Source organism: Cottoperca gobio, unplaced genomic scaffold (assembly GCF_900634415.1).
Source record: "Cottoperca gobio unplaced genomic scaffold, fCotGob3.1 fCotGob3_309arrow_ctg1, whole genome shotgun sequence".
NCBI lineage: Eukaryota > Metazoa > Chordata > Actinopteri > Perciformes > Bovichtidae > Cottoperca > Cottoperca gobio.
In genome coordinates this window covers 104,250-119,263 of record NW_021166919.1, presented here as the reverse complement: position 1 = coordinate 119,263, position 15,014 = coordinate 104,250, and the positions used below count along the sequence as shown (strand labels likewise).

Sequence of the window (15,014 nt, the reverse complement as noted above, 5' to 3'; positions counted from 1 at the left end):
GCAAGATATAAAGAAGGAGTCGGTTTAGCAACACAATCGTAGGAAAAATGTTGCCATTGTACGTTTCTGCAAAGCCACAAATATGTTGAATGTACTGTATATCTGTATATATATATATATATATATATATATATATACAGATATATAGTTGTATATATACATATATACATATATATATACAGAGATATACAGATATAAATATATATATACAGACAGACAAAAACACTAAAAGAACTCCGCACCGCTAACTTCCTGCAAATGGAGGGTGAAAATACTGTGTGTGTGTGTGTACGTGTGTGTGTGTGTGTGTGTGTGTTTGTGTGTGTGTGTGCTCAGGTCTGCTAGTGGGCTGCCCTCAGGGCTAATCCATTATACATACTAAGTACACACACACACACACACACCCACACATGGATATACATTATAGATCTTCCCTCCAGTTAATGGGCCAAAACAGGGAATGCTGTGTGTGTGTGTGTGTGTGTGTGTGTGTGTGTGTGTGTGTGTGTGTGTGTGTGCAGGTAAGTAACATCCATTAGCAAGTTTCTCCTGATGAAAATGGGTACACATGTGGAACGCACACACATACACACACACACACAAACACACACACACACACACACACACACACACACTGCTGCTGTTATTGAACATTATCAGTGTTTACTTTCTTCTTCTCCTGATATAACGTTGAGTCGATTAATTGGATCAACAGTATTTTTGATGAAGTTGTTCTTCAGTCACTTTGGATTTTCACTGTTTTCTGACGTTTTATAGATTAAAGAAAAACGTAAAACATATTGAGTAGATGAATCAATAATGAAATGTGTTTTCTGACATTTACAGATCAAAAGTTTGATCCAGCTCTGTCATTGGTTCCCCTTTATATATTTTATATTGAAGGCACTTCCTGGTCTGTACAGAAGAAACATATAAAGACTTAAAGAGGCAGATTCTTTCAAACGTCAATGTTTTTAAATTCACCTGCTTACACAATTTTGAAAATATTTAACTCCTTTACTCTCCTGCCTAAATAGAAAGCAAAACGATGACAACATCAGAAAACATGTTGCCACTCGTATCGACGGGACGATAGAAAGAACGCAGCAAAATTATTAACGCACCATATGTTTTCCTGATAACGCTTCAATTTAAACAACAACTCTGTGTTAAAATCTGCAGGAGTGCTAACGTTAGCTGTGGGCTGTTAGCTCTTAGCTGTACGCTGTTAGCTGTGGGCTGTTAGCTGTACGCTGTTAGCTGTGGGCTGTTAGCTGTACGCTGTGGGCTGTTAGCTATACGCTGTTAGCTGTGGGCTGTTAGCTGTGGGCTGTTAGCTGTACGCTGTGGGCTGTTAGCTGTGGGCTGTTAGCTGTACGCTGTTAGCTGTGGGCTGTTAGCTATACGCTGTTAGCTGTGGGCTGTTAGCTATACGCTGTTAGCTGTGGGCTGTTAGCTATACACTGTTAGCTGTGGGCTGTTAGCTGTGGGCTGTTAGCTGTGGGCTGTTAGCTATACGCTGTTAGCTGTGGGCTGTTAGCTATGGGCTGTTAGCTGTACGCTGTGGGCTGTTAGCTGTGGGCTGTTAGCTGTACGCTGTTAGCTGTACGCTGTTAGCTGTGGGCTGTTAGCTGTACGCTGTTAGCTGTTAGCTGTGGGCTGTTAGCTGTACGCTGTGGGCTGTTAGCTGTACGCTGTGGGCTGTTAGCTGTGGGCTGTTGTTCCAACATTATGATGCGTTTAAGCTCTATTCAGTAAAAAATTGAATTGGGCGAAGGTAAATTATAACGTTATAATTCTAATTAATTATAACGTTTTGATAGCAATATACAATTTTTTTTTTTTTTTTTCAGCATTTCCAATTAAACCTTTTTTTTATATTTCAAGATTTTCAGTGTTTACAATCAGGCTTCATAACAGGTGGATATAAACTCACCTAAAGAAAACCATTACTGTGGAGCCCTGATGTGTGTGTGCGTGTGTGTGTGTGTGCATCCTCACCTCGTACTCCTCCTTGAAGCCATACCCTTCGGCACACTTCATCTGGGTGATGTGCTGCAGCAGGTCGGCCACCCGGATGGCGGGGTGCAGCTGGCCCGTCTGGTAGGGCAGCGCTTCGCGCTCAGACTCTCGCTGCTTGTAGTGGGACTGCACCAGGCTGCTGGTCTCACTGGTCATAGTGTGGCTGTCGTCTGGGGGGGGGGGGGGATGGGGCAGGAGACAGAGTGTGACTAAGGCTGTAGTCGCTACACACACACCAACGGTAACATGTGATGCAGGATGTTCATGTTGGATGGGATGGACCAGACCAGACTGACCTGGGTCAGGGACCAGATGTGTTCACAGTAGGTTTGTTTACATGGACCCTAATATAATATTAAATAATATAATATAATATAATATAATATAATATAATATAAAATTATATTATATTATATAAAATAATATAATATAATACAATATAATATAAAGTAATATAATATAATATGAAATAATATTATATAAAATAATATAATATAATATAAAGTAATATAATATAACATAAAATAATATTATATAAAATAATTTAAAAAGCTGTTTATCTTCCAAACACGTCTTCTTTTAGACGAGTGTAGACCAACAGTTACATTACATAATGCTTAATTTACATATTTAAACATGTCAGAAAACATGTAATATAAAAAGTGTTAATGTGAGTAATGAAGTAGGGAAGTTTCATGCTGATATATTTATACAGAAAATTTAGTTTTTTATGTGTGTTGACAGTATTTTCTGTGAAAAGTCAACATATTTATACCAGTTTTCTTTTCTTTAAAATATTTTAATTAAAACCGGATTTATTATTCTGGTGGATTTCTGGCAGGTCGAAACATTTGGGCATTTTAAGTAATTCAGCGATCTGATTTCCCAACATGGCCGCTGTTATCTGTTTTAACAAAATTGCTGTAAAAGTGTAAGTAGACAGGTGTAAACTTTCTGCTCAACTTTATAGTTGTTGATTATTTATCAGTAACGAGCCTCTGGTCCACATCCATAACACGGACATGTGACACGTGACGTCCAATTACACGGCTGGAGGGAGGATGGTGATTGGCCCTGGTTTCTTTTCACACTGCTGCCGTACGAGTTAGAGCTGCACGTCTGCACTATTAATATCTAGATTAATGCTGATGAATGTTCATCCCAGCTCCTCACAGTCCTGATGTCTTTACATGTCTTGTTTGTCACTTTAATATAAAATTGAAACCAAACTTTAAAGACATTTCTGCAGGAAACTTTACTTTAACGTTTATTATATTAAAATATTTGGTTATTAGTCGGCTTATCATTGCAGCTCTAGTATCAGTACTGAGCCTCATTACAGAAAACTTCCTCACTCTCTGTCTTAACAAATCCAAACTATAACTTTAAATTCTTTAATCTACACTCGTCCGACAATGTACCAGGAGGCCACTTGAGACGGACATCCCATAATATCAACGGCTCTTACTTCACCGGCTAGCTAGCTCGCTATCATGGACAAAACAAAGACGGACATTTATTTTTAGCTCCAATCAAATTCTAAATGTATCATCACAGCAGACGTTATTTATCTTTTAATACATTTATAGGTTTAAATTCAAAGCTGCCTTTCAATCATTCACCACACAGTCCTAACAGCAGGTGTTTTTGATTTAGGACTCTGCCATAACTTAGGACTACTAACATCCTCAGCGCGGTGTTTCACCACATCGGGAGCGTCTCAGAGGCGTTTTGGTCGCCACGACTTGCAGATTTTGGTAATTGTTTCTGGATATTTGTGCTTCTACCAGTAAGTAAACAGGCCAAAATACAAAGTAAATACTGTTAAAAGTCCAGTTATGAACAACGTGGATCAAAGTTTTGTGTCTGCAGTGATGTGATACGATTGTCTGCAAACAGGGTTTATTTCTGAAAAACGATCGGACGCTCTAGCGGCTGCACTTCCTGCTGGCTCGATCTGCTCTGTGCAACGGCTCCGTCCAAAATATACCAGGCAGAGCGGAGAGCCACTTCTGAAACGCGCTATGTTGTGTCTGGTGGAACAGCAAGCATCACCAAGGGTGGCTGGGATTGCTCCGCCAGCCATGGCGTAGGTGTGCCCGGTGGAGTCCAGGCGTAACTTGAGCTGAATATCTGTCCTAAAATATGTTGTTTAATATGTTTTAAGACTGAGAAGTTTCTGTAATGAGGCTCTGGTCCGGATCCAGTACGGCACGGTACGAGTACTGGTCCGGAGGTGGTCCAGGTTCTTGGAGCTGCAGTGTGGAAAGAGCAAAGAGTTCAGAGTCCTGGAACAACACAAACCTCTTTGGTAAACTGGTTTTCATCGACCCTCCAACAAAACGTCCAGGACTCTGACGTGAACATTTCAACAGCGCCAGACATACCTTCCTCTACACTCTCTAACTCTGTTCTTATTGGCTAGCCTGGGGGCTGACTGACCAATCAGAAACACTCTATCCCAAACAGCCCAACCAATCATGGCGAGGGCGAGGAGAAGGGCGATGAGATGGAGTGGAAGCGGCGTTTTGTGATCAGACGGAGGAGGACAACTACGACAACAAAAACGGCAACCAATCAGAGAGAAAGATGGGCGGAGCTGAAACCTGATTGGTTGGAGGTGAAATGGTAGGAGGAGTTGTGATGGTTTCACAAAGGGGTAAAAATGAGGCATGGCCACGCTAACTGATGACATCACAGCGGGTGGTGGGTGTGGCTCCATGCGCAGTGGTGACCCCCCCAACATGAGTCCCCCCCTTAGCCCCAAATTTAACAACTTACCATTAATGGGCACTTTACACAGAGAAAGATAGAAGAGAAGAAGAAGAGAGAGGAGACAGGGTATAAGCAACAACTTTAGCTTTAGCCTGGACTACTGGTAACACACAGCTGGCATGAATCAAACAGGAACTAGCTCCTAGCACTGCAGATGCTCTATTTGAACTTGTAACAGCTAGCAGCAAGCGCCTAAGCTAACCTGGCTAACCTGGCTAACTGTACCCTACGTGTAGGACTCGTAGCCTCGGCTAACATCCCTTAGCTTGCCTGAGGAGAGAGGAGAAACAGGAATTTATGCAACAGTTTGCTTTTAGCATTCCCCTTCCTTCACTTGGACTAGCCTAACCGCACATTTAGCGCAGCAGTTACCATCCGAGTTTAGCATAAACTGGACGGGGAGTGAATGTCGGACAGCCCATTATCTGACCCTGGTTCTGAAGGACCATTGTGCCGTAAAGAAAGAAATACGTATTCAAATCCACAGAGAAAACGTAACATTTTCTCAAAAAGTTTATAACAAGTTCTGAAAACACATCGATAATGTTCTTAAATCCTCTAGTTTCCCAAAGATACCAGAACATTATGAAGATATTTACGATGTTCCCGAAATGTCCGTAAAAGATTTGGATAATGTTCCCAAGAAATTCTGAATATGTGTTAAAAGATATTGACAAAATGTTGTAAAACTGTTTTGTGAACTTTTTCTAAATGTTCTCAAAAAGCTCAGCAGGGCGTTTGTTTCCGGGCTGTCGGACAAATGGGTTGTCTGTTTATATTATTATTAAACTGAATTTAAATAATAATGGAGTGTTACCGGATATACAGAGTGTTCAATTAAAAAGATTAAAAAGTCAAAAGATGATGTTTCTTTAATGACAACATTGTATTCTCCGTAGAATTGAGATTTTTGGCTGTAAATATAAAATTATCTTGACTTCCATCTAACAACATTTCAAAGTAATGAAAGTGAAACTTTGTAGCAGCTGAACGTTTGTTTTTGACCAGAAGTAAAAATAAACTTTTGGCCTGGCTGATACATTACAGGTCATTAAGAAGACGCTCTTATCCAAAGCGACTTACATTGAACTAAGTACAGGTACAGTTTCCCTGGAGCAGCTCAAGGTTAAGTACCTTGCTCAGGGTGGTGGCAGCCTGGTATTGAACTCCCGACCTTCTAGTGTTTTATTTGGAAGGCGTACCACTAGGCCATCACCACCCATACGATAACCTTCATGTAATCGATTAATACTTGTAGAAAGACAATTAAAGAAAAAGCTGATCTTTGGTTTTAGAGTATGAACACTTTTTTATTGTTCTTCCTACGAATGTGATGACAGTTTTAAAAGCGTTGGCGCATAATGACCGAAAATCAAATTAAAAGAAGAAGAAGCACTAACACGACTTTATGAATATGAAGAAACTTGTTCTTAAAAGATCAATTTGATCCAAACGTCACATCAGAGCTGAAGCAAAGAACGTGGATAACGAATAAAATCAACTCAAGAAATCTCGCCGCTAAAAGGACAAAACATGAAGTTTCCTGAAACTCTTCTTTTGGAACAATTTTGTTTTCTCAGTCGCTTTGTTGAGATTAAGTCGCTGTTAATGGATCTTTAAGTTCTATTCTTTAAATTACGAAGGATGTGCAACACCTCAGCGAACACAACATAGGAGTATTTAAGGAAATATCCCCTAAACTGTTTAATCTGAGGAAACTTCTAGAAATCTTAGTAAAGATGCTTCATGCAACCAGCCGGAGGCCGAGCTAGCTCAGTTGTCTGGATTTATATCGAAGGTCGTGTTTGTTCAAGTTAAATTAGCTTCCTGCTCATTTCATATCAAATAAAGAATAACTGGAAATCCACAAACATCTGGGACATCCAAGAATCTCAACAAGACGTCTAGCGACAAGCAGCTAACAGGAACTTCTGTTTCTGGGTTTATTTATTGTTTTCTTTTAGTTTTTCTCCCCCCCATCCACGAGGGCGTGTTGTGTCCATGCAGAGGTCGGAGGTCACACACAGACGTGACGTCAACACGACACTCAGGAATGTTGTGGATGCGGGGATGGAGTGAAGCCCACCGTCGTTTTCCAAATAAAAAACAACAAACAAGCCCCAAAACAAAACAGTTTAATAACCAAAATGTAAATAATAAATAAAAACGAACGTAATTAGTTATGCAATGAAAACAAAAACTAAATAATAAAGTAAAAATGTCATAAACAAAAGTAAATAAAAAAAGAAATTAATAAAAGATACTTTAGTAAAAAAAAATAAAAGCATAAATAATAAATAATTAAAAATAAAAATAGGACAAAGAAATATCAACAGATTGTTTTTAAGGCAGGACTATTGACGTAAATTAAAACAAAAGCTCTCAGAGGGGTAAAAATAATAATAATAATCTGAAAATTGAATCAATTATCAGAGATGGAGGATTTGGAGGAAAATTTAAATAATAAAAACTAAAATAAAAAACCCAAAGAACCAAAAGCAGCCGAACGAGAAGCAAGCAGGGATGGATGGAAGCCAAAATATCAGTCTCTCTTTCTCATTCTCTCCATCCTCTCTGCCCTCTCACCTGTCTCTCTCTCTGCCTCACCTGTCTGTCTATTTTCCTGTCTGTCTACCTGTGCAGGTTGGTTTTTCTGTCCTACAGAGGAAGGAAAGGAAAAGTGTCTCACCCAGGATGGCCGTCGGTACGAAGGGATCTGCCATGAGGACACATCAGCAGCAGACAGACAGGCAGAGAAACAGACAGGCAGAGAGACAGACAGTACAAAGGAAAAAGAAAAGAAGAAGGGAACGTCAGATGTGAGCCGGGAGGGCCGCACAGTTTTAGGGGACAGTCGGCAGCACTCGGCCCCGGGCTGCCCGACACCATCTTACCAGAAACATTACTACAGTTTCAATGTCAATGTCTGAAGACTACGTCACAGTCAGGAGTAAGTATTTAAGTTTAACTTCCTGTTTCTATTTCAAAATAAAAGTGGACAGAATTCCTTCATTTGTTAACACAAGGCATTTATTCTGAAATAATTGCAGCACAGTGATGATTAGCGAGGTTAAATGAATGTCTGGCAAAGGAGTCTGGTGGCTTTGAGGAGAGCATATTAACTGTATGTTTTGTACGTTATTAAGTTATAATAAATATCCAAATCCATGTTGATTTTATTGGTTATTGTAAATACAGCCTCATTTCCTGGAATCTGTTCATATTGTTCGGAGGAATGCCAAATCAATATTTCTACTAGAAATACAATCTGTGAGCCGGCCCTTTAAGTGTGAGCCGGCCCTTTAGGTGTGAGCCGAACCTTTAAGTGTGAGCCGGCCCTTTAAGTGTGAGCTGGCTGTTTAAGTGTTAGCCGAAAAAGAAATGAAAGGTGTGTTACCTGGGTAGTAGGAGTTGGGGACGGTGGTGCTGATGGTGTTTGTCTTCAGGGTGAAGGAGGACGGAGACGACACAGCTGAACAGAGAGACAACAAACAACCTTAACGTCTCCTAAGAGAGACAGAACATCACAAAAAGTCTACGTTTATTTGACTCAACGTCCTTCTGCCACGAATAATCACTACGGCACCAAATGTAGTCCCCAAGAAATGTACTATTTCCAAAACTAAAATGAAATCCTGAGACAGACTTTGACCCCCTTCACACTTGGCATTAAAATGTATTGTGTGTGATTGGATAAGTTCAGCTGTACAGAACACGATCAGATAGTTAGTTTGTGTTGTGTGACTTTGGTTTAAAAAATATGTGAAAAATGTTCGAAAGATATGTCAATAAAAACATGTTTTTAAAGTATGTGAAAAGAATAATAATAATAATAATAATACATTAGACTTGTATAGCATTTTTCTTGTAACTCAAAGACGCTTGACAGACTGAGTGACACAAAGATAAATATATAAAAGGAAACAAACGAGAGTTATGTCAAACATGGTTTATAAATATGTGAACATTTTAAAAAGAAATATGAGGAAAATGGTCGAAAAATATGTGAAAAGAATTCTAAATGAATACGTAATAAATGTCTGGACAATATGTGAAAATCTTCAAACTCTGGTTAGAGCAAACAGTTGGTGAAAGAAATGTAAAATAAAGTGATTTTAATTCAATAATATCACTGTTTTAATTTTAGATTTGGTTATTTTTCCTGTGTTTGTTACACATGGTGCGTTCAAGGACTGTCGGAAAGCTAAAAACCCGACAATAATTTCTGTTTTCACAGTTTCTGGCTGTGATAAATGTTGTAATTGTAAAGCAAACATGCTTTTGAAAGCCGCTCGCAGGTTTTACAGTTAAAGCAGAGACGTAGAATAAAGAGAAGAAGGAATAAGTCGGAGCGTCTGCTGGAGGAGGAGAGAGCCTGAGGGAAGGTCGCCTCCCCCGTCCTCTCCCTCCTCCCCGTCCACGCCGTCCACCCCCTCTGACAGCCCGTCACTTCATGATAAAACATTCGGTCATATCACCTACAGTCACTCTTTGTCTCTGAAGACTAAACTGTTGTATGTGAGATTATTAATTTATCAGTGTAGTGTCTTTATATGAACTCTATCAACGTATTTACATAGGTGTGCGTGTGTGTGTACACTCACTGCGTCCGTTCAGTGTGTGCGTGTGCGTATCCACCATCGTTGTGTGCTGGGAGTTGTTGACCATCAGAGTCATTTCCTGTCTGGAGCTCAGAGTTTCCTTCCTTTTCTTCGCCAACTTCCTGCCGAGACAAAAACAAAAGAATAAATGTTTTACTTTTGTTGTTTGATGGAATGTTTCCGAGGTAAAACTGAACCCTGAACGCACCACCAGGAGGAGTTCACTGAACCTGCGTCGCCGTAAAACATGTAAAACATTATTTATTCTATTCTATTCTATTCTATTATAAGAGAAAGTAATAAAATAATGTTTGTCTAAGAAAAACTGCAAAAGAAATGATCTTCGAATCTTTAAACAAACACTAAACATGTGCAACATGAAAGTTTCTGTTAATCAATAATAATTTCTGAGTTAAAGGGGTTTATTTCAGGTTTTTAAGGTGGCGTTGCTCTTAAAGATGGTATGTGTGTGTGTGTGGGGGGGGGGGGGGGGGGGGGTTGTACAGTACAGAGCTGTAACCTGCAGTGTGAGCGCTTTGATTACGGTTGTAAATTTCTAAATTAGTTCTGCTTTTTAACTATATGAGCCATAAAACATCACACACACACACACACACACACACACACACACACACACACACACACACACACATTTTCAGATATTTCTTTCAGGATTTAAAGCTGTTTCACAGTTTTGTGTTTCATGCCTCAGGGTTTTAGTAGTGATGGTGTTAAAGCTTTCAGATCTTTGTAACAACGTCATAAAACCTTAAAATCATTTCTAAAACAGCTTCAAAGAAACAATAAATATATAATTAAAACCCCAGCATGGACGCAACAAAAGGAAAGTCCAGAAGTAGAAACCTTCACAATAAAAGATTCATTCAATAATTTATGGATTTTATGCTTTTTGTTTAATCTTAAATGATATTTCACATATTTGGGGTTTGGTTAAAACAAGATTTTAAAAGACGTGAAATTAATCAAGAATATAAAAAGCAGATTAATCGATAAAAATAATTGTTGGTGACAGACCTAAAATAATTTACCTTCGACTTCTTTTATACACTTTAAGACAAATTCAGTTACTCTTTCTATAAACTCTGTCTTTTTACAAACTCTCTCTATTATATCAATCTATAATCTGTATATCTATTTATATATTTTTCTTACTTTCTAGCATTCGTCTATTTATCTCTTTTCTAACCACTGCAGAGAAAAACAACATCTTTTCATCTCTCGTCCGTCCATCTACCATCAACTGTATCTCACACACACACACACACACACACAGAAACACTCGGTCCATTTTAAAAGCCTGATTTATGTTCTCTCTTTCTATTCCGAGTGTATGAATAAAAAAAACATCCATTTGTCCAATTGCTCACACACACACATACACACACACACACACACACACACACACACACACACATTGCAAAGTTTAACCCTGACCTGAAAATGGAAAAATACAGAGATATATAAATAAATATAAAAAAGGCTTTCAAACTGAAAAGTAAGACATCAGTGGAAGTGTGTGTGTGTGTGTGTGTGTGTGTGTATGTGTGTGTGTGTGTGTGTGTGTGTGTGTGTGTGTGTGTGTGTGTGTGTGTGTGTCGGGTTTAGCATGAATGACGGTGAAAGCGCCCCGAGGCACTGCCCTCCTCCCCCTCACGTCTCCCTTTTCTTCTTCTGTGGTTCAGTCAGACGATGAAAACCTGCAGCGATTCTGTCTGATTCAGACCTGAACACACAGACTGTCCCTCTGCAGAGACGGAGACATGTCTGTCCAACACGTCTCTAAGATGGAGCCTGAAGAGACCATTACAGGAGACAAACAACGTCCACTAAGAGACAAACAACGTCCACCAGAGACAAACAACGTCCACCAGAGACAAACAACGTCCACTAAGAGACAAACAACGTCCACCAGAGACAAATAATGTCCAACAGAGACAAACAACGTCCACCAGAGACAAACAACGTCCACCAGAGACAAACAACGTCCACTAAGAGACAAACAACATCCACCAGAGACAAATAATGTCCAACAGAGACAAACAACGTCCACTAAGAGACAAACAACGTCCACTAAGAGACAAACAACGTCCACTAAGAGACAAACATCGTCCAACAGAGACAAACAACATCCACTAAGAGACAAACAACGTCCACCAGAGACAAACAACGTCCAACAGAGACAAACAACATCCACTAAGAGACAAACAACGTCCACTAAGAGACAAACAACGTCCACCAGAGACAAACAACGTCCAACAGAGACAAACAACATCCACTAAGAGACAAACAACGTCCACTAAGAGACAAACAACGTCCACTAAGAGACAAACAACATCCACTAAGAGACAAACAACGTCCACCAGAGACAAACAACGTCCAACAGAGACAAACAACGTCCACTAAGAGACAAACATCGTCCAACAGAGACAAACAACATCCACTAAGAGACAAACAACGTCCACTAAGAGACAAACAACATCCACTAAGAGACAAACAACGTCCAACAGAGACAAACAACGTCCACCAGAGACAAACAACGTCCACCAGAGACAAACAACGTCCACCAGAGACAAACAACGTCCAACAGAAATGCAAAACGGCCGAAAAGAGACAAAAAAACAACAAAGATACAAAAAAACAACAAAGAGACATACAACTAATAAAACAGAAATGTTTCCTGAGTATCTTTCAACCTGTCAAACATTTTCTCTGTGTTTGAGTTTCTCTCCTGCAGAGCCGACCGCTCTGACTCCAATCAGCTGTTCTGACCTTCGACCTCTGACGCACACACACACACTCTGAGATTAGTGAATACAGAGAGCAGGAAGCCTCGCTTCATCAGTAAATACTGCAGCAAAACATATTTTATATGTTTTCAGATCTGAGTTCAATAGAGTGTGTGTGTGTGTGTGTGTGTGTGTGTGTGTGTGTGTGTGTGTGTGTGTGTGTGTGTGTCAGGACATCATCAGCGAGGTGTCAGGGGTGGATTGATTTAGCAACACTTAACATGAACACACACACAGATGCATGTCAAGGCTAATCTATGCTAATCTAATGAGCGACAGGACAATGCTGTTAGCGTTAATGGATGTGTGTGAGTGAGTGTGTGTGTGTGTATCTCTCCTTGTAACGATCATTTGATCAGACAGGTTTATTACAGCCGGCTAATTCTATTAACCCTGCTCCACTGCACACACACACACACGCACGCATGCACACGCACAGGCACAGGCACACACACACACACACACACACACTGTAACATCTGTAAAACAGGAATATAAACTGACCGTGTCTCTGCCGTCCCCATACTTTTGGCTATGTGGAGTAAAGTCAGTTTGAGTTTCTTTTTTATTTAAAAAAGACAGAAATGTAAATGAAAAAAGTAAAATAATTGCTGAATATCTCTTACAGATTAAAACTGTTTTATAACAGTTTGATGCTTTTCAGAAGGAATATAAAGGAATGTTTACTTTGGTTTCGTTAGCATTTCAAACTATTGAATATTATTAGAATATTCAACTTTTTTCCCATAAATGTACAACTTTAATCTTGGCCAATGGCCTTAATATGCTGACGTAACAAACAGACTTAACAGGTGTTTATACAAAATAAAAGATATATTCACCCTGATAACGTTCCTGCTGCGATTCATTTAATCTCAAATTATGTTTTGTTTCACATTTTCTCTTATATGACTGTTCAAAGAGCTCTCACACACACACACACACACACACACACACACACACACACACACACACACACACACACACACAGTGACCTGAGGAGGAGTGTGTGAGTACTTCCTGTCTCCCTGAGGAGGCGTCGGATGGAGATACCTGAAGGGAAACGCAGGTTTCTCTCCTCCATCTCTACTTATTGATCAAAGAGCCGGGTTTCACTATTTTTACTTTCCACATCAGAGTTTAAAACAGGAGGCAGAAAGTCCACTCAGTGTTAACCAATCAGGAGGAGGAACCTGGAGGCTTGTTGGAGTCAAGTCAAGTGAACTAAAATCTTCCTTCAGATACAGAGGAGCTTAGAGTCTTAAAGCTAACACAGAGAGTGTCTTAAAGCTAACACACAGAGTGTCTTAAAGCTAACACACAGAGTGTCTTAAAGCTAAACACAAGGATGCTGCAGTGAAATTGTAAAGCACTGAAGTCAGATAGAAAACTGATGGCTTCAAATGCTAAAGTAAAACATAAAGATATGTTATCATCTACAAGTGTCATTAAATGAGTGAAGAGATCTGAAAACCAACCAGGGACACTTCATGTAACAAGCACAAAACCTCAGGTATCAATGGTTTAGTGTAAATATGTGTGGTGAAGGTTAGGTGAAGGTAAATGCAAGGTTATCATGGTTAAGGGATCAAAGGTTTAACGGTAAGGGATCAGAGGTTTGAGGTTCAGGGATCAGAGGTTTAAGGGGCAGGGATCTAAGGTTTAACGGACAGCGATCAGATGTTTAATGGTCAGGGATCAGAGGTTTCAGTCAGAAACTAGATAATTGAGGGTCAGGGATCAAATGTTTAAGAGATCAGAGGTTTAGGGGTCAGGGATCAAAGGTTTAAGCATCAGGGATCAGAGGTTTAAGGGATTAGAGGTTTAAGGATCAGGATCAGAGGTTTAAGGGATTAGTGATTTAAGCATCAGGGATCAGAGTTTTAATGGATTAGAGGTTTAAGGGACAAGGATCAGAGGTTTAAGGGTGAGGGATCAGAAGTGTAATCGTCAGGGATCAGAAGTTTAATGGTAATGGTTCAGAGGTTTGAGGGACAGGGATCAGATGTTTGAGGGTCAGAGATCAGAGGTTTAAATTCAGGGATCAGAAGTTTAAGGGATCAAGGATCAGAGGTTTAAGGTTGGAGGTTAAGGGATTAGAGGTTTGAGGGTCAGGAAGCAGATACCTGAGGATAAAATATCATATGTTTAAGGGATTAGAGGTTTATGGTCAGAGGTTAAGGGATCAGAGGTTTAAGGGATCAAAGGTTTGAGGGTCAGGGGTCAGAGGTTAAGGGGCAAGCAAGGATACAGGCAGGTTTGATGTTAAGGTGAAGGTGAAGGTTACAGGTTACTTACAGGTAGTAAGTGTAGGAGTGATAATTTCTTCGTCTGAGTGGTGGGGGGCGGAGCAGAGGGAGGGATGGAATGACGGGAAAGAAAAAACAGAAAAACAGAAAAAGGAAAAACAACAGATTAATGTCTCAGAGAGAAAAAACAGAACAGATGAGTTAAATTATTCTGTGTGGAGGTGGAGGAGTGGAGAGCAGTGATTGGCTGGTACAATGTGTCAATCAAAGTGTAGGGGGGGACACCAACGACATTACTCAACAATATTGTCAAACTTTTATTAAAAGTTCTTCAATATAACTTTGTAACATGAAATTAGGAGCAAATTAGGACATCTTCATCGGGAAAAACCAAAACAATCTGATGTTTGAGTCACGTCCAGTTAGGAAGAGGTGTTTGCTTTATTAGGTACACCTGTACAGTGTGTAGCCAATTACACAAGATGTTAGTAACAAATTGGTCACCTGCAAATGAGTTTTTTACCATGCTTCAGTATTATTACCTTCTTTTATTGTATATT

General features: G+C 39.7%; 1 protein-coding gene across 7 annotated transcripts in view; it reads right to left on the bottom strand.

The window, feature by feature from the left end:
- Window positions 1-15,014, bottom strand: part of LOC115005460 (receptor-type tyrosine-protein phosphatase mu-like) — a 134,748-nt gene that overhangs the window by 39,016 nt on the left and 80,718 nt on the right. For 3 of the 7 annotated variants that reach the window (XM_029427283.1, XM_029427285.1, XM_029427286.1), the window contains 5 exons: window positions 9,402-9,520; window positions 8,195-8,269; window positions 7,487-7,513; window positions 4,804-4,815; window positions 2,002-2,192 (listed from right to left, as the gene is read on the bottom strand). In XM_029427283.1, the coding sequence (XP_029283143.1) occupies window positions 2,002-2,192; window positions 4,804-4,815; window positions 7,487-7,513; window positions 8,195-8,269; window positions 9,402-9,520 (424 nt within the window). Of the gene's footprint in view, window positions 1-2,001; window positions 2,193-4,803; window positions 4,816-7,486; window positions 7,514-8,194; window positions 8,270-9,401; window positions 9,521-14,503; window positions 14,537-15,014 lie in introns of all 7 variants that reach the window. The other 4 variants (XM_029427281.1, XM_029427282.1, XM_029427284.1 and 1 more) reach the window with 4 other exon arrangements.